General features: G+C 29.6%; 1 protein-coding gene across 1 annotated transcript; it reads right to left on the bottom strand.

The window, feature by feature from the left end:
• Positions 1-3,952: 3,952 nt before the first annotated feature.
• LOC110650077 (CDPK-related kinase 4) lies at positions 3,953-16,769 on the bottom strand. The gene is made up of 11 exons (XM_021804880.2): positions 15,993-16,769; positions 13,949-14,079; positions 13,599-13,640; positions 13,368-13,476; positions 13,108-13,186; positions 7,587-7,883; positions 7,303-7,412; positions 6,918-7,022; positions 6,675-6,737; positions 4,434-4,601; positions 3,953-4,351 (listed from the first exon to the last, which is right to left on the bottom strand). Exons 1-11 carry the CDS (start codon positions 16,500-16,502, stop codon positions 4,214-4,216), a joined length of 1,752 nt encoding a protein of 583 aa, XP_021660572.2. The 5' UTR covers positions 16,503-16,769; the 3' UTR covers positions 3,953-4,213.
• Positions 16,770-21,374: the final 4,605 nt, after the last annotated feature.

Here is a 21,374-nt window from a genome sequence, read left to right as displayed (position 1 = left end):
GTAGGTGAAGTACAGTAATTTATTAGGTGTACTACGGGATCATGTTATATCTTACGGAGGGGTAGGGTGTGATAGACTTTGATGGAATCCTATTCAAAATATGCAAAGCTAATTCTAGTGCAAATCCCCAAAAGGAGATTGGCATGTTAGTATAGCTCATCATGCTACGTACCATATCTAATAGGGTACAATTTCTTCTCTCATATACAACATTTAATTGTGGCGTTCCTGGAGGAGTTAGCTGGAAAATAATGCCATGCTCTTTCAAGTATTCATCAAGTTCAATACTTAAGTATTCACCTCCACGATCTGATCGAAAAGTTTTAATATTTTTTCCCGTTTGATTTTCTACTTCAGATTTAAATTCTTTGAACTTTTCAAATGATTTATGTTTGTATTTCATTAAATACAAATATCCAAACATTGATTTGTCATTAGTAAAGGTAATAAAGTAATGAAAACTACCTCTATCTATTTCCTTAAATGGACCACATACATCACTATATATTAGTTCCAAATATTTTCAACTTTTAACCCTTGTCCAACAAAAGGTGATCTAGTCATTTTGCCTTGAAGACAAGATTCACAAGTTGGAGTAGGTTCAGAATCCAATGAAGATAAAATCCATATTTTCTTCAGCATTATAATCCTATCTTCTGCAATGTGACCTAATCTCAAGTGCCAAAGATGTTTTGTACTAGAGTTTATTTTCATTATGGCATTACATTCATTTAGATTACTTGCATTCAATTTGCATTTATCATTATTATCCAAATAATAAAGTCTATCATGCATATATGAAGAAGAAAGAAGAAGATAAAGATAATGATGGTGATAAGGATGTGCTTTAAATAATATATTTACTTCATTAATTAATTTTGTCTTATTTATAAAACATCCAAATATTTATAATTATCATTTTAATTATAATTATTACAATTCAATAATTCCTCCTATAACCCCATTAAATTTTCATACTCCTTTCAATTAGTTAAATCCTATTATGATAAATCAATCTCACTTAATTTAATTGACATTTCGGTCAAAAGTCAACTCTTTAAGTGAATTAATCAAAATGCCCTTCATCGAGTGATAATCCATCTTTTTCAATAATACCGATTAAGTCCATAACTCAATGATCACTTCGGATTTTATTCTGCTTATCTTAATTAATTTCCATCTAATTTTTAGTCTTCGAATTGACTTTGAATAATATTATTCACATACTGAAAATAATACTATTCAGAGCTCGAAATTCTCGGGACATTACATAACCAAATTAAAATTTTAAATAAAATTGAAAAAAGTGCTTAGTGTTTTTTCAATTAATTAGTCCTATTTTTATATGAATTTTAATTTTTTTTGCACAAAATAAACTAAAACAAATTTTACAATCTTTATTAAATTAACCAAATTAAAAATTTAAATAAAATTGAAAAAGGTGCTTAGTGTTTTTTTCATTAATAAGTCCTATTTTCATATAATTTTTAATTTTTTGTGGCAATAAAATATTCTAATTATAAACTTATTAAAAGATAAAAAAAACTATCCATAAAAATATTTAAACTTTATTTAGATAATTGATCATTTAAAATAAATATAAATTTTATTTTAATTAAAATATAATAAAATATCATAATATCAAATTTAAATATTCGTTCATTTTAAATTTTTATCTATTTAAATAATTTTTATTATTATTTAATTATTTAAATATATAAGTATTTAATGTTTTATTAAAGAATAAATTAATAATAATTATAATAATATATATTTAAACTATATAATTTAAGTTTTCATTAAAATATTTACTGTATGCAATTTTTTGTTATAAATGTTTCAATTTATTAAATTTTTTTTATATTATATAAAATTATAAATTCAAAATAATAAAAAAAATATAAAATCAATTCAATTATTAACCGAACTTTACGGGCATAAACTTTTATATACCAAAAATAAGCTACCCTCTCCCATTGCTTTCCCACAAGTCAACTAGTAAATCATCCATTTTGCATTCAAGCACATACAAAAACAGGTTTAAAAAATTTGATATAAGCAAAAGTGCAAAACCGTTCTCTTGGAAGTAACCATAAACAAAAAATGGTTGACATATCAAAGCAAGAAAGGGACGAGTAGTTATATAAAACACACAAAAGGCTCTAAAAAAAAAACCCATCCTACGTAGATAATGGACACCCGCACCAACAACCGTAGCATTTTTTATCTTTTACAAAAAAAATCCCTAATCCCCATTAACAAAAACAGTAAACAAACATGTATGATTGTATGCATATTCCATTAAGCACGCAATTGCTAGCAAGCATACCTCGATCTATTGCATGAATCCTGAAATGGCTGTAGAAGAAATAAAATCGAGACTTCACAAATCAATATAGAATCACCGTTACCAGATCTTGAAGAAGAAGCCCCTCTCTCTCATGCTCACAATATAAAATGGATTTGGGGTTTCCTTTCTTCAGTATCAGATGATCAGTTAATCAAATATTTATACAGAGTTATCCCAAAGATCGTTGTAATTAGGTGACAATTTTCTTGCTTACCAGTCATCAGTTCCTTAATCACAGGATGCGGTGTCGTTTATGCAAGGCCTTATATACTAGTCATTAGCTGTTTAACCCATAAATCTGATTTGAGTTTAAATTACATGTTAAATTTGAGAAGTGAGGAACGTAACTGGAGAATTTATATGCTAAAGCCTAAAATCATGACTGCATGTAAGAAAATAGTAAGTTAACAGGATGCGGATATGCATATATAAGTGAATTTCATTGAATAATAATTATCTAATATTCAATTTTAAAAAATAATAACTATTCAGAAGTTTCTTTTTTTCTTTCGAACAATTCAAATAATTATAATGATAAATTGGTCTGTTTTATATTAGTTAGTTATTTCATGTATATTTCTTGTATGAAATCAGCATTTTAATATATAATTTCCTACCTAATTGACTGCAATTGAAAATGAAAGGCGTAAATAACTTTGACCCATAATTTTATGGACATATTTTAGGCCTCAGCCTTTATTTTATTGCATATTCTGTTTCTTTAAAGGAGAAGTTGAGAACATGAACACCAACTTGAACCTTTTCACATCAACTTTTATGAATAAGCAATTAGGCATGCTTCTTATCCACATTACCAAAACACAATAGAAAATTGCTTGACTAATCGATTGGTAAATATGATATTATCAACAAGTTTAGTGGAACCTGTAATTATTTTCATTCAAACTGCATTTTCAAAGTCAACCTTTAAATAAAACCAACTACTTTTGCCGTATAACTCAATCAATAAACAAATACATAATGACTGTCAATCAAAGCATAATTTGGTTAGTCTGCTCACACCTTAATGGAAGCCAAGTTTTAATGGTTTTTCAAGTTCAAAACCCTTTTATATAAGTCATGTAGTAATAGATGTCGGGGTATAAATCTCACAAATATCATTCTCTTCCCAAAAAAAATAAAATAAAATAAATTTCACATATACCCCAAGTTACACACAACCCACGAAGTCATAATCTCCTGGATTATGATTTCAACACCTAGGAAAATCATAGAAAATTTCTGTAGATTGAGTTTAGATTTATAAATTTAAATTTAAAATAATAACTTTGAAAATTAGAATTTAAAATTTATAAATTTAAAAATATTTTGTTTAGATAATAAAAATAATTTTAAGAATATTATATTTATCTAAAATTTAATTGAAATTTAATTTTTTTTTTTTTTTTTTACACCTTCCAGACAAGATATTTAATCCAAATTCAATTTCAAATTCATAAGTCAAATCCATGAATTCAAACACAACATTAGATTAATATATTATAGAGTAAATGCCAAACTTTGGACAAATCACAGGCTATATATTTTCCTTGAATATTAAGATAGAATAATCTTTGAGCAGATTCAGTTAGTGAGGAAACATGAATCTAACATATATTTTCTATTGAAGATATGAACATGTATAGTATACGCATTCATCTTTACACACAAGGTTACGGTGATCTTTCACATGTGCTCGAGGATCATGCCAATGTTCACATTAAAAAGTCATAATATCAGACTCAACAATGTCCTGTCTAGACCTTCCATTTTACACTGATAATCGGATTTTGGAGGACAAAAAATCAAAACATTAACAATGAAAAAAAAAATACTGTCAACAATTCTGTATCTCTGACTATGCTATCGAGGTCTCGTATTCGAAGTACGAATTGTCACACCATGTAAAAATTTGGTGTATCCAAGAAAACTCAGTTTTCCATCAGAACTTCTAATCCAATCATTGACTATAGAATGGGCCGTGGGACCCAAATTCATTTCCTGCACAGATTATTTGTATGGCAAGGTTGTTGGAAAATGTACGCAACCTTAAGTTTAATTTCCAAACAGTAGATGAACATACCAGAGCCAATTCCTGTACTGAAATGACCCGGTTTCCTTCTTCTTCGAAGTAATCAAACGCCGTCCTCGCAATGTCTTCCCAATTTTCAAGGACCTCAAGTTGATATGTACTTATTGCAGCAGCACAGAATTCCTCAAACCCAATTTTTTTATAGGAGAGTGGTTCCATCTGAAAATGTTAGCATCAACATTTAAGGGCTAAAGTATCACAATGCCTCGTGCAAATCATATCACTTAGAGCTCAAGTTATTTACAATCTGGGATTAAAGCTATAGGCAGAGAAAACAACAGTGTAAAGGTAAGATTTATAGTCCTCCCAAACAGAGAAAGATATGGTCTCCAATAACTCATCCCATGCAATTTCAAGCATAAGCACAGAAATTGAAGCAACCATTAAGTGAAGGTGCAAAGCACTGGGACAAAATTTAGATGTCATGAGACTACACCACAAGCAAACTTCCTATGTTTCTTGGACTTGGATCAAATAATTGCAATATTATCAAGGCGAAAAGTGACACTAAGGCGACAGTGTACCTTTATGGCCTTAGGCGAGAGGTAAGGCGATAGCCTTTTTGAAGCAAGGCGTCATAGCCTAAATTACCTAAATTATATATATATATATATATATATATATATATATATATATATATATATATATACTTCTAACATAAAAATTCATACTTTTAACTAGTTTAATAAATAAAAAAGCATATTAAAAAGAAAAAAAAATTGGATGATAAATATAAAAATTCATACTAAAAAAACATGGTATATTTAAAAAGTATCAATGTTATCCTAGTTCAAGCAAATAAGAAATTAAAGTATTAAATAATTGATCTTTTCAATAATTTACACAATTACACAACATAGCAACAACTATCAATGTTGTCTTCAATTCAAGCACATGAGAAATTAAAGTACTAAACAATTAATTTTTTCAATGATTTGCACAATTACACATCACAGCAAGAGCATCAATACCCATCTAACAAAAACATTTCACAATTCACAATACCCATTTAATAAAAAAGCATATCACAACAATACCCATTTAATAAAAAGGCATATCACACTACCAATTGAACAAATTTAACAAAAAATTAAAAAGAAACAAAAAAAAAGTAAAGGAACTGCTGGATCGCAAATGAGAGATTGAGAGGAGAAGAAAATAGCAGGTGTTGGATCTAATATAAAGAAGATGGGAAGGAGTAATGAAAAGAAGAAAAAAATTAAAAAAGAAAATAAAACACCCTGGGTTGCAGGTGCTGGACCTGCTGGCAGGTTGCGCAGGTGAAAAACTAAGGAGAAGAAAATAGAAGAAAAGAAGAGGTGAGAGAGAGAGACAGGAAAGAATGTGAAGACAAGAGAAAGAGAGAGAAAGGAAGGAAGAAAATACCCTGTTTCTCTCGTCTGCTTTGTGTTCTCTTTGCATTCTGCTCATGTTGGTGGCATAAAGTGGAGCTATTTTTAGAGTTTTCTTTTGTTTTATGCTGTTACAAAAAATTAAAAAAAATAAAAGGGAGAAAGTGTCCTTTAGCTTGAAGAGGCGTCGCCTCACCACCCCATCGCCTCTCACCTCCAAGGTCTCGAGCGCTCGCCTGTTATTACTTGCCTTACCTCAGCCAGGCAAGGCATCAAGGCCTCGCCCAATGCCTTTCTTTGCCTTTAACAACACTGAGTAATTGTACAAGGACACATGTCTAGGGGTCAAACTTGAAAACTTTCCAGTATTTTCATTAATACTCTCACCAAATGTTGAAGTTTCGTATCCATGTCCAGGCATCCTTATCTAAAATGGGCAGTTAAAGTAAAGTGAAGAGTTAAAGAAACTACTAATAGGCCTTGGTCAAGTGGTGGAAAGGATTCTAGGGCTAGGATATTGAGACTATTTGGTTACTTTGCATTCTAACATAGCGCAGCATTGCAATAGATTATAATGTACATCTTCTATTTGCACCTTTTATTCCTATATTCGCAACTAAAAAGTAATAATTAACAAATTAACTACTTGAAAGGAAACAGGTAGGTTAAATGCTCCCTTCAAGTTATACTTAAACTCACAGGTTTCACACCATAGAAAACAGGATAAAGTCAAAAGAGCATAATAATGAAAGGGTTATGTACTAAAGAAAAACCAAGCTAAAATGCTGAATTATGGAATTATCACTTTTTTGTCATTGCAATGATTGAATATCAAAGTACGTTGCCGAAGAGATCCATCAGATAGATAAAGCAACCTCACCATATTAAAAATGTCAAGAACCCTCGACTCCTTCATGGCATCAGTAACATGTCTCATTAATGCCTGCACTTGTTCACCATACGTTTAAAGGTCATGAAATGACTACATTTAAAATCAGGTTCATTAATCAAATTGCATTATCCTACTTTATAGGTAGTTCCTTAGCTTGAGGGTGCAAAGCTTCTTGTAGAGAAAAATAAATGTTATAAAAAAAAAAAAAAGGAGTATTTACCAAGTACTAACCACTTTAAAATTATTAAGGGAAATAAATCCATCTTTTGGTTCCAAGAGATTAAACTGTGCCTTGAGATAGAAAAGCTCATCTTCCGGAACAGCTTTCGAAAGAGCCTGCAACCATAATAAAAACATTAAAGAATAATACTATAGAGGACTCTATCCTCAGTCCTAAAAAATTAAGTGTAAGGCTATCTTGTCTCAAACAGTGGACCATATGCATCATTTTGCTCAACGATGCCCAAAAAAGGCATGCCAACCCACATCTATCACTTAATGTTTCACACATATCAATCATTTAAGTAGATTATCACGTTGATGTCCATTATTTTTTCTTTCTAATTTGGGCAGGTGGAAAAAGACACCTATTGATACAAGAATCTTTGTGAATTACCTTCAGTGCTGCACGCTTGAATGATGTGGCACGAACGTAGGACTTAACCAACTTGTAGATCAAAATATCCAAAGGCACAGGTCGGTTTTCATCTCGTAACCAAGGATGAGCTGCACATATAAATGTATTCATTAGCACCACAAATAGCTAGTGTCATAATCAGCAAAAAGCATATATAATTATATGTCGAGAGAGAGAGAGAGAGAGAGAGAGAGAGAGAGAGAGAGAGAGAGCATTCAAACTTTCAATACTTGATTGTTATGAAATATTTACAAAATACTTACTCAGAGCTTGGGCAGCAGTCATTCTCTTTCTGTGGTCCTTGTTCATAAGCCTTTTCACAAAATCCTTAGCTTCAGGTGATACCACAGGCCAAGGTGAGTCATCAAAATTAGGATCAGCTCTCAAAACAGAACGGAAAATTCCCGATTCAGTACGAGCCCAGAACGGTCTACTTCCACATAACAATATATAAGTTATGACGCCAATACTCCACATATCAGCTTCAACACTGTAAGATCTATGGAGAACTTCAGGTGCAACATAATATGCACTGCCAACAATATCATTGAGACGTTGATCTGCATATGTAAAGTAGATGAATATTTTGTTGTCAAACTAACAGTTGAATATAACACAACATGAATTAAAGGGGACTGACTGACAAGGAATACATAAACTCCGCCTAAGTAGTTTGTGTTTAGTCAGTCCCAAGCCCGAATAAAGAAGGAAAGTTGCAGTAGGTGACAACCAGCGTAAAATTTCATCATATCTCATGATATGGATTCAAATGATATAAACGTTGGGGCGTCCTCCACTTAAGACGCACTACATCGGAGCTCGGGTGTAATGAGAAATATGCAAGGGTGTAGAGCGTTCACAGAAAGCGACGCACCATGCCATGCCGACGCCCGGATGTGGTGTTAAATGAGCAAGGGTTTCCATATCATGGACGGACGTGGGCAAAGAAGTTAGTCCATAGGACAGATGATAGAACAGATAGTGGAACAGAACACAAGATAAACATAGAGAACAATAGAAGATATCATAGAAGGAGATCAATTAGGAATGAACAGGATATGAGGATAATCAAGGTTGGTACTTGAAATGTTGGATAACTTACAGGAAAATTAATGGAGCTTGTGGATACCTTGGAAAGGAGAAGGGTGAATATTGCTTGTATTCAAGAGACTAAATGGGTAGGAGAGAAAAGTAAGAAAGTGGGTAATTCAGAATACAAAACTGTGGTTTACCGGAAAGGAAAGGAACAAGAACGGAGTGGGTATAATCATATATAGGACATTGAAAGATGCTGTAATAGTTGTGAAAAGAGTAGGAGATAAAATTATACTAGTAAAGCTAGTACTAGAAAGAGAAACAATAAATGTAATTAGTGCTTATGCCTCACAAATAGGACTAGACAGTAAATAAAAAAAGTTTTGGGAAGATATGGATGATCTAATGCAAAGCATACCAAATGAAGAGAATGTTTTCATCGGTGGAGATTTGAATGGACATGTAGGAAGTGATAGGCAAGGTTATAAGAATGTCCATTGAGGTTTTGGTTTTGACAGCCGAAATGAGGAGGGAAAAAGTATCATGGATTTTGCTATGGCATACGACCTAATACTAGCAAATACCTACTTTATAAAAAGAGAATCACATTTAGTGACTTTTAAAAGTGGGCAACATAGAAGCCAAATTGACTTCCTCTTAACCAGGAAGACAAATAAAGCACTATGCAAGGATTGCAAGGTCATTCTAGGAGAGGCTTTAACAAGTCAACATCCGTTAGTGGTCTTGGATGTCAAGTTTAGGAACAATTCAAGTAAGATTAAAAGAAATAGTATAGCTCGAACAAAGTAATGGGAGTTTAAAGGAGTAAAGCAAGTGAAGTTAAAAAAAGAACTTTTCGAGTCTGAAGCATGGAAGCTGGATGTGAAGGCCAATGATATGTGGATGCAAATGACATCAAAGATTAGAGAAGTAACTAGAAAAGTACTTGGAAAGTCTAGAGGACATAAACCACCCTCCAAAGAGAGATGGTGGTGGAATGAGGAAGTACAAAAGGCAGTGAAGAGAGAGGGAATGGTATAAGAAATCACCTAAGTGTGATAATAATGAGGCATATGAACAGTACAAGATAGCAAAGAAAGAGGCAAAAAAGGCAGTTAGTCAAGCAAGAGCGCAGGCCTTTGAAAAGTTATATGAAAAACTTGAAACTAAAGAAGGGGAGAAAGATATTTATAGATTAGCAAGGAGGAGAGAAAAAAAATGTCAAGATCTCAATCAAGTTATGTGCATTAAGGATAAAGAAGGAAAAGTGTTGGTGAAAGATGAGGACATTAAAGAAAGATGGAGAAATTATTTTGATGATCTCTTTAACAATAGTAAAAGTGATAATAGCGTAAATATAGACTACAGAGCAGTAGAAAAGAATGTAAATTATACTAGAAGGATTAAATCTTTAAAAGTAAAGGAAGCACTTAAGAGAATGAAAGTGAGTAAAGCCTGTGGACCCGATGGAATACCAATTAAAGTGTGGAAGTGTTTAGGAGATATGAGAGTGGCATGGTTAACTAAATTATTTAGTAAGATTCTAAACTCAAAGAAATGTCTGATGAATGGAGGAGGAGTATTTTAATACCTATTTTTAAAAATAAGGGAAACAAACAAAGTTGCTCAAACTATAGGGGAATTAAACTCATGAGCCATACTGTAAAGTTGTGGGAGAGAGTTGTGGAACATCGACTACATCATTACACTTCTATCTCTCTCAATCAATTTGGCTTCATGCCCGGTCGTTCAACTACGGAAGCGATCTTTCTCATTAGAAGCTTGATGGAGAAATATAAAGATGTGAAGAAAGATCTACACATAGTTTTTATCGATTTTGAGAAGGCTTATGATAGTGTTCCAAGAGATATCTTATGGAAAGTGTTAGAACAAATGAGGGTGTATATTAGGTACATACAAGTGTTGAAAGATATGTATGAAAGAGCAACTATTATTGTGCGCACAGTGGGAGGGGACACGAGAGATTTTCCTATCTCAATTGGATTACACCAAGGTTCAGCTATAAGCCTTTACCTTTTTACATTAGTTTTAGATGAATTGACGAAACATATACAAGAGAGTATCCCTTGGTGCATGATGTTTGCAGATGATATAGTTCAGATGATATAGTTCTGATAGATGAAATGCGAAAAGGAGTCAATAGAAAGCTAAAACTTTGGAGAAGTACTCTAGAGTTAAAGGGTTTTAAGTTAAGTAAAAAGAAGATAGAATACATGCATTGCAAGTTCAGTGAAGGCCGAACTGGTGATAGGGAAAGAGTTAGTTTTGATGAAGTGGTACTGCCCCAAAGTAATCACTTTAAATATCTCGACTCAATCCTTCAAATAGATGGGGGATGTGAAGAGAATGTTAGTCATAGGATTAAAACCGGATGATTGAAGTGGAGAAGTGTCACGGAAGTTTTATGTGATCACAATATTCCCAATAAATTGAAAGAAAAATTTTACAGTACAGTCATACAACTGGCCATGTTATATGGTAGTGAGTGTTGGACACTGAAGGAGTCGTATGTGTCTAAAATAAGAGTTGCGGAGATGAGAATGTTAAGGTTGATGAGTGGTCATACTAAACTAGATAAAGTCTGTAATGAAAATATTAGAGAAAAGATAGAAGTGGTGCCAATTGAGGATAAGTTGAGATAAGGAAGATTGAGGTAGTTTAGTCATGTGAAGCATAGACATGCGTAGGTTCCAGTTAGACAAGTAGAGCAAATTAGGTTAGGGGATAAAAAGAAAAGAAGGGGTAGGCCTAAACTGACTTGGAGGAGAGTAATACAACATGACCTAGAAGCATTACACATTTCCAAGGATTTAACCCAAAATTGCTTAGAATGGAGAAAGAGAATCCATATAGCCGACCCCAAATTCTTGAGATAAAAGCTTAGTTGAGTTGAGTTGAGTTGACTTGACTTGACTGACAAGGAATACATGATTGAAAATGGAATTGTAGCAAGCATTGCTGAAAGAATAGAGAATTTTTTATTATGTTTGCAGCAACTAAATTCCATAAATTTAAGAAATTTAATACAATTCCATGCATGTCATGTTTGAGAGATAAATTTTGACAACTGTCCCTGAACTTATCTAGTTGTAACATTACAGTCGCTCATTTTAAAAATGTAACATAAAACCCCATCAACTCTCAAATTTTGCACAGCAAAATCACTCTAACCTCCAATTACTAGTTTTTCAGTTAGACGCTGACTTGGACACTTCTAGCATGGAGCTTAGTCAGTATTTCTCTTTTCTCTCTCAAGCCATGTGTAAATTGAGTTCTTTTTCTCTCTATAGACAAAATAATTTTTCATGTGTAAAGAGAATAATTTTAAACTTTGCATAAGAGAGAATAGAGAAATGTTGACTATGTGCCATGCAGGAGCTATTCACATCAGTTTCTAACTGAAAAATCAGTAATTCAAAGTCAGAGGAATTTTACTGTGCAAAATTTGAAAGTTTAGGGGGTTTTATGTTACATTTTAAAGTTAAAGGACTGTAGTGTTACAACTATATAAATTCAGGAACAGTTGTTGAAATTTATCCCAGGTTTGAGTAATCAAAAAAGTTATCATTTCAATTCCACAATTTTAATTTCAAGAAAGTAGAAAAAAAAAATTACTAAGGAAAATTTTAGTATCATTAATGGAATTTTCAATGAATTCCACACCGGCTAAATTATGAAATAAAATGGACTTAAAGAAACCCTCCATTCTTCAATTCACTAAAGAAAACCAAACCTTTTGTGTGTGAGTATGCATGATAGGTTGTTTAGCGTTGACCATTAACCAAATGAAAGCCATATTGTTATGATCTCTCGCACAAGATCTAGTCACGGGCCTATTAATAATGAAATATGATTCAAAAGCTGAAGCTTTTGTTTTACCTCAATTCCTTACTCGACTTATTGTTGCTGAAAACATGAGCTCATTAAAAGGGAGTTCTAACCTTAGACTCAATGGAGAAGAGAGAGTCTAATAATTCTGCTTCATTTTATTCATTCAAGTGACCATTTTTAAAGAGAGGTTTACACAAGATTTTTTCGAATTCTACTAGAATTAGAAGTCCAAGTAATAATAGCAATCCCTATATAAGAGGAATTGCAATTCTGAAAAAGAAATAACTCTTAATTAAAACAAGAATTAATATCTAATAATAATAGGAAGTAAATCCTGAAAAATCAATCAGCTTTGCCGAGGGGTCCCACAATGCGTCCATAACACATATCTATAAAGAGAGAGAGAGAGAGAGAGAGAGAGAGAGAGAGAGAGAGAAGGTAATAAAACTAATGTCAAAACATTTTGGCCCATGAGTTCTAAAACCAACTTTTTAAAAATATTTCAGTTAGCAAATTATATATGAGAAGTCAAAATCCATGTTTTAACAAATATATGTACAAATGTGTGCCCAATGCAAGTGCATACTTAGTGTATATGATACCACATCTCTAGAAATGTGATTTCTAAAGCACAATATAGGACAATAATTTTCCATCAAAAATTGAACCTCGTAATCCAATGATCAAAATTCAACATAAGTTTGAACGTCATAATAATAATCAAAAGTAAAACCTCATTTGATATTGTGGTATTGAAGTATAACTTGATTAAACCCACATAAAGGATGAAAATTAAAATAATTTGTTGCTTTTTCCTGATATTATAGTATTTATCATCTGTTCATCACTCAACACTAGAACCAAAAGTAAGTTTTAGTTTTAGAAGAAACAGGTCACCTGGCCTAATAAAATCCGATAAACCAAAATCAATGATCTTCATTGGAGCATCCTCATCTCTTGTGGTAAAAAGAAAATTCTGCAAGTGGGCACAATTTACATTAAAAGTTGGAAATGAAGTTGGAGACACAGTCATGACACCTTGAAGATGACATACGTCTGGCTTCATCATTCCACAACATATGATTTCCAAATGAACAGTGTATGGACATATGTATGTACAAGCATACACATGAGTGGATGTGTTTGTTCTGCTATACCTCTGGCTTAAGATCCCGGTGCACGACACCTTGAAGATGACAAAAGGCAACTGCACTTAAAATTTGCATGATAATAGATTTAGCATCTTCCTCAGTGTATCTTCCGCCTCTACAACAATAAGTCACTAGCATCAATTGGATTACTCAACAGTAAACTATTAATCACCTCAAATATTTAAGAACAAAAGTATCCTATTCTCAGAGAGGTCATGCAACATATTCCTGTATTACCTCGATAAAATTCTGTCCAGTAGTTCTCCACCTTCACACAATCTGCCAATAACAAGATCAGAATATATTTTTAAGTTTTCAAATGATGTAGAAAGTAAAAATATGTTAATCCTCATTTGCTCACTATTTTCCTCAAAATTTGGCTTACAACGGGGAGTTCATTGTCACTATCAACTTTACGTGCACAAAATATAAAATAAAAAAAAATAATATAAACAAATTAACATTAGTAAGATAGATATTAAAAAAAGGAAAAGAATATAACAAAGGTACTAGTAAAAAAATAATTGCAATAAAAATATACATACTCCATGACTATGTAAAAATAATTGCAATAAAAATATACATACTCCATGACTATGTAGACATTATTGGCGTCTTCAAAAGCATCATGAAATTTGATCATATGCTTATGCCCAGATAGAGCTTTCATTATTTTTACCTCCCGACGAACATCTTCAATGGATATTGCTGTAGTCATCTGCATTTGACACTCATTTAGTTACCAAAACACCTTGAAATGAAACTAAAGCCTGTCAACTTATTGAGATTGCCAATTACTGGTATTAATGAGCTAAGAAAGAAGGGGAAAAAGAAAAGAAAAGAAAAAGCAGCTCACTCTAACAAAGTTAAAAATTACTTGGAAGCTTTATCATGGTATGATCCAAAGTTCAACAGTGTAATAACATGTATTGCATGCCAAATGACATTTTGCATGAATTCGCCAATCCATGCTTGTAGGCACACTGCACCATTTCTGGCAAGCAGATATGATGTAAATTAATGCCTTCTATTCAACAAACATTGAATTTCCCTTAACATCTTAGGAATGAAATTACAAGTTTATGTTTATCTTTAAATTAAAGAGTAATATGTTTTAAGTAACATCATTAAAACTTTTGGACCACAATACAGTAAGTGTTAAAATTGTTCAACAGAAATAGAAAGAAGTTTTAATAACAGAAAGTCACTTTTGGCCTAGGGCACATTCAAAGAAAACAAAAATGATAAAGATGAAAAGGAAAGGAACCATGAGAACTGCAAAAGTAACAATTACTAATCCACTGACCACCACCAATTGTCATAGTTTGCCACAGATTGAAACCAAATGCACAAACATAAAATTTTCATAGGTTCATACATTTTCATGATCTTCTTCAATGAGGGAAAATTATTTTTTTATTATAATATAAATGCCAAAAATTATTTCCAATTATTTTCAATATTACAATCAAACAACAAAATATAATTCATTTTGTCAAAAAAAAATACACGTTATTAAAAAAAAAACTGAGAAATGTTGTTTCCATAAAATAAATGGAGACTAAAGGTTCCATTTGTTCCACGGAAAATAACTTGCATATGAGAAATATTTTTCGTTATTTGATTGCAATATTAAATTAATGGTATATATTTATTTCATGTATGTATAAGTGTTTTCATATTTTTATTAATATTATTAAAGTCTAGAAAATGGAAAATGACTTCCTCTTCATTTTCCTTAAAAATGACTTAGTTTTCCTATTGACTACGAAAATATTTTCCATTATGAAAAATATTTTTTAGGAAGGAGCCTAAAGTATTACCATAACAATTGTCTAATTCAAAACAATCTCACCAATCAATATGAAAGCATGTAAGAGCTCAAAAATTATTTCCAATTGATTTTCAATAATACAATCTAACAACAAAATATAATTCATTTGTTAAAAAAAAATCCTGAGACATGTTGTTCCATAAAATAAATCGAGCCAAAAGTATGGCCATAACAATTGTCTCACTCAAAACAATCTCCCCAATCAACATAGAAGTATCTAAGAGCTCAACATGATCCGTTATTTTTAATCTTTATTTAAAAACTAATATTAGTTTTAAGGAGTTAAATATATTGTTATTCCTGTCCAAACTTTAAATTATAAAAAACAACATCATCTTGTTTTGTCATTCTCTTCCACAATCTGCTAAGATGACTTGAATATACAATTTCAGCAAAATTTGCATTTGGTTAGTGCACATTATATTCAGCAGAAATGTTACATTTACACTTCCAACTATTACGGAAAGTTCTACCACAAGCCTTGTACTTAATACTCTACAAGACAACCTCTTTCAAAAAAAAAAAATTTACTCTACAAGACGACCCTTTAATGCTTTGTCACCAACTTCAATTTCAAATAAGTTACATCAAGTGAAACTTCTCAATATTCTCCAGAATTTAACTAAACCAGGAATTTAGTGGTAGTGTTAAAAAATAAATCTCAATGTAAGGTCAATAATTTAGGCTAGAAATAATTGAAATTCACTGGAAACTTTATCAAACTCCATTGACTAGCTCATTCAATTCCACAAACTAGGGAGAAAAAGTCTATTAGTGGTGAATAATAGCATATGCACCTTAGCTTTGGAAATGATCTTGACAGCGACGGGCTGTCCCTTGAGCTCTCCTCTCTTTCCTTTCGCCCAGCAAGTATGACCAAAATGCCCTCGCCCAACCTCTTTCCCCAACTCGAACTTCACTGGAAAATTCTTCGCGTAGCCGAAACTCTTATCCAGCTGCCTCTCGCCCTCCCCTCCCTCTGCGTTCTCTGGTATTGGCACCTCCTTGGGCGGCTTAGTCTGCCCCCGCCGCCTCATAATCGCCATGATCGGCTTAGCTGGAGAAGGAGGGGGCAACGGCCACCTGAACTTTCTCCCTGGAGTACCCGCAGGAGAAGGAGACGGCGGCACTCCAGCTGGAAGAGGGCTCTGAAATGGACTGGCCGCGAAGTTGTTAAAATCAGTGGACGACGGTGTCTCCGCCCGTCGTACAGCTGGAGATGGCGATGAAGCCGAATTAAAATGGTTACCCGGTGTGATTCCATCATTCTCGACCGCGGATACGTCTTTACTACAGCAATGGCCCATCGTCGGATATGGAGGTGGTGCTAATAGTCTTTGCTTGATCAAGTGAATAAAGAAAAAAAAAGTCAGATCATCGAACGGCAGAGAATCTAGCTTAGACAATTTTACAATCGAAGTATTTCTACCAGCGAAAAGATCAATAGCCAGTAGAAAGAAGAATAAGAAGAAGGCAAAGAGAAGATACGAAAGAAATATCGAAATTGCGGGCTGCTTCGCTATAAATTTAAAAGTTTGAGAGAAATAAAGCTAGCGTGGCATATGACAGCACGCATTTATGGTAAAAGCAGTACTTCTGGCCGTTGATCAGAAAAAATACCGAGATGTAAAAAATTAGGCCCACACTTATTATTATTATTATTTTGATAGTTGCTGTGAGTGATTGATTACATGACGACACACAGATATACCAATTTTGTACTTGAGAGAAGAAAACGCGTTTTTCGCTGTTCCATTTTTTTTTTCCCCTAAAAAAACTCTCTGTTGAAAAGAAGGTGAATATACCAATTCGCACGTTGACTCGCCAAAGGGAAATAAACCCAAGCGATTGGGAATAGGGATATTTTAAACGATAAACGAGACAGAGGTTTGCCGTTGAGGATATAGTAGAGGTCTGCCTCTTTGATGGCATCGCTGCTCGTTGATAGAGAGCCTCGGCTTTTGTTGAGATATTATAGAAAGTTAACTACTGAGAATATGATTGACTGCTTAATTGGATGTAGGCATATTGACTGGCTTCATCACTTATTCAGATTCAATACTTATAACTACAAAGTTTACAAGGAAAATTCATTTATATATTTTAATTTTCTCAATTTGAACACTATTTATTAACATTAATAATAATTCTAATTCATCTTTTATATTTAAAGGAGTTGAAAAAATCGAGTAATAAGTGATAAATTACGAAATAGAAAATAATTATCATTTTTAATAATTTTTATCATAAAAATAACAAATTTCATAGTTGATAAATGTATGGGCTTAAAAATTAATCAAATCACTCTTAACTGAGAACAATTAAAATCCATTTAATTAAAAAATAAAATTGTATATAGAAATTTTATATAATTATATCAATTACCAAACTCATTAGATGGATGTATGATTTTGGGATTAGTCATTTAAATAATGGCAAAAAAATTGTTATAAAAAAATAGTGTGAAATTGAGACAATTTATCAAATAGCGTTGCAAGATTTAAAGTATAGGTTTACTCTTACAAATGTCATTTTAAGTAGTATTTTATATGCATATAATTTATATCTTTCTCTGAAAATATTAGGTCGAATATCATTTTTAAGAGAAAAAAAAAAAGTGTAAAAGTTAACACCGTTTAGTTGCTAGAAATAAAAAAAATACTAGTCATTTTGTTTGCATATTGCGTAATTTATTTATTTTTTATTTTATTATATAATTTAATATTTATTATTATAAAATTTTATATTTCAAAATCATACTGTAAATTTTTTTTTAGTTAATTATTTTAAACAAATTAAAATTTTTATTAAAATTTTGAATAATTATATTTCTATTAAAATTAAAATTAATTTTTATTTCTAAAATAATTATCAATTATTTTCTTCTAAATATTCCTTCATAAAAATATAATAATATAATATTTATATAGTATAATTACATTTAAAAAAATCATATATTATTAGAAATAGTTTATTTATAATAATTATAATAATAAATATGCTAAAAATAAAATCTTAAATATTACGGTAATATTCAGAAAATAATAATAATAATAATAATTTCTTAATTTATGATTTACATTTTTTTTTTGAAATCTTAAGTTGGTTCTTTTAATTTTGAATTTTTTATACTTATCAACAATTACAAATCTTTATTATTTAATTTTTCTTTAAAATATTTTATATTTTTTTAAAATAATATTTATTTTTTTTATATAAATCACTGAAAAATTATATAGTTAATGACATATCTTTTCATTCTAGTATTTTAATTTTCAAACTCTATATTTTTTATAAGAATGTTTATTTTTTAAGTATAGTCTATAATTATGTACATAACAAAAAAATTTGAAAACCAATTTATTATTATAAACATAATGAATTTGAAAAATAAAACATAATAAATAATTAAAATATAATTATGTAAATTTAAAAAATATCAAACAATTAAATTATTATTGCTATGAGCAGATAAAAAAGTGAGATATTTTAATAAGTCATATACTCAATATTTAAAAGAAATGAGAAATAAATTTATTTTTTTAGTATTAATAAATAAATTATTTAATAAGTAACTGATATAAATATAATTTAATTTTAACTTTTAAATTTTGATAAATAATTTGCATTATATTTTAAATTAGTTCATGTATATTAATCAAAGGATAAAATAAAAGTAAAAATGAAAATATTACAACTTTGAAAGAAGTAAAATGAATAAAAACAAAAAAGGAAAATGAAAATTTAAATTTTGAAATTAAAGGATATAAATTAAATTAAGGTAATCGATATTTATGCCAAGTGGATATTATTTAATAAATTATTAATCTATGTGAATTATAAAATATGACATATGTTAAATTTTTAAGTGCATTAATAAGTTAAATGACTTAATTTTATGGGACCATTTTTATACTTTAACTTTAATATATATAATCATTCTCCACTCTTGAGATAGTGGAATGAAAATTTAAAAGAAGAAGAAGTATACGAAAAAATTATTGCTCTCACTTATTCAGTTAAGTTTTCTCTTGCTTAAATTGGATTACAATTTTTAAAAGTGTGTTCTTAACAAACTTTTTTTTTTTTTAAATATCATATGCAGAAAGCTAAAAGCATTTAAAGGTTATTAAATTTGAATATAAGGAGAAGAAGAAATAAAAAAAAATAAACTTATTTGTTTATAATGCAAATATTTATTATGATTGCTATGATTTATTGCGTTAATATTTTGTTTTTTTATAATTTTATTAGTTTTTTTTTTATAATGTGCATTGTATGTTGTTCTTATTGTTCATATTCATGATTTAATTTTTTAAATGCAATTTTAGAAAAGTTTTATACTAATTAACTAATAAATCATAAAATATTTTATAAATTTATTTCTTTATTTTCTAAAGAATTACTTGCTCCCCCAATTTAAGAAGTTTTTTCTCTATTTTCTTAAAAATTAGTTTCTCCTTAATTTGAGAATTGATTTTTTTTTTATTATCCTAGCTTGTTTCATAAATTTTATAGTTTTACATTAAATATATAATATAAGAAATTTATTAAGTTTCGTTTGAAAAAAATTATTTGTAAAAAAAGAATTCAATTTAATTTTCACACAATCATGTTATTTTTTACATGATTTTTTATTTCTTTTAAAATGAAATTTTTTTAAAGTTAAAATGAATTAATTTTTTTCATCCGTTATATTTAATTGACTAAAAAAATAATTAAATTGAATTATTGTAATATTCTAGTTTCCAAACAAAGTAAAAAAATAAAATTGACTCTAACATGATTTGTCTATAGTGCATTAAGGACAATTATTTTTAGTTTCTATCTAATCATAACAATCAAGTACTTTCCGATAAAAACAAAGAAATAATTTAGATATAATTTATTTTAATATTAAAATATATATGATTAAGGTGCATAAATTAAAGAGAAGGTGTTATATAAAATGTAAAAATCACTCAAAGTGGGTGCAAATTTGCACAAATTAAATAAAATATCACAAGACTAAGTATTATAAACAATAAATAACTTAGTAATGCATTATTCTATCTTTCTACAGGTTGACATAGGATCACCTGAACAACATAGGTGGGTACCGCACAAGCATTTCATACAGAACAGCACAAAGTGATAACCCGTGATTTCATAATAAATAACTATTAATGGCATAAGTATAAAATTTTTTTTAAAAAAATTAGAAATTTATAAGCATCTAATAAACATTGGCAACTAAATGAATCTCTATATTGACATTTGCATGTTTATTTGTTTCATCTATATATATATATATATATATAACTTTTTTTTCTTTAAGTTTCAGTTTCAATTAGAAATCTAAAGAAAAAAAGTTTCAATAGGAAAAAAATTAATAAATTTCCTATTGAAACTTTTTTTCTTTAGATTTCTAATTGAAACTTAAAGAAAAAAAAAAGTATATATATATATATATATATATATATATATATATATATATATATATATATATTTCTTAAAAAAATTAATAAATTTCCTATTGAAACTTTTTTTCTTTAGATTTCTAATTGAAACTTAAAGGAAAAAAAGTTAAATATAAATATAGTTAAGAATTTTAAATTTAAATATAATATTTATTTTCTATAATTTATTATTTTTTAAAAAATATAATTTATCTATAAAGAGATAAAAGTATTTAAATTAATTTTATAATAAATTAATTTAAAAAAATTATTAATAAATTTAAAATGAATTTAGTACAACAAGAGTTTTTTTATTTTCAATGATTTCATCTTCAGCAAAAAAAGAACTTTTTTGTTCAATGATTTTATAGTTTAATTAAGTTTTTTAATTTCTTTAATATAATAAATAATATAAAGAGAATCCTACCCATTTTAAAATTAATTTTAGTTTTCAATAGCTAATTAAATTTAATTAATTAATTAATTATTAATTTTAAATTATATAATCAATTAAATTTAGTTATTTATTATTATAATTAATTTTAAATTACATAACAAATTAAATTTAGTCCTTATTGTCACAACACTAAATTATTATGGGTATTTTTAAAAATTTCAATGTTCCCGTTTGTTCTTCATACATTTATATATACTAGTTTTTTGAACGTGTTATACATGTTATTTATACCTGTTACACGTGATTTAATTTATTTTCATATAATTTTCTATTAATTTTTCTTA

The sequence above is a fragment of the Hevea brasiliensis genome, chromosome 2 (genome assembly GCF_030052815.1).
Source record: "Hevea brasiliensis isolate MT/VB/25A 57/8 chromosome 2, ASM3005281v1, whole genome shotgun sequence".
Classification (NCBI taxonomy): domain Eukaryota; kingdom Viridiplantae; phylum Streptophyta; class Magnoliopsida; order Malpighiales; family Euphorbiaceae; genus Hevea; species Hevea brasiliensis.
The sequence above is the reverse complement of the archived record's forward strand: the minus strand, read 5'-3'. Positions and strand labels throughout refer to the sequence as shown.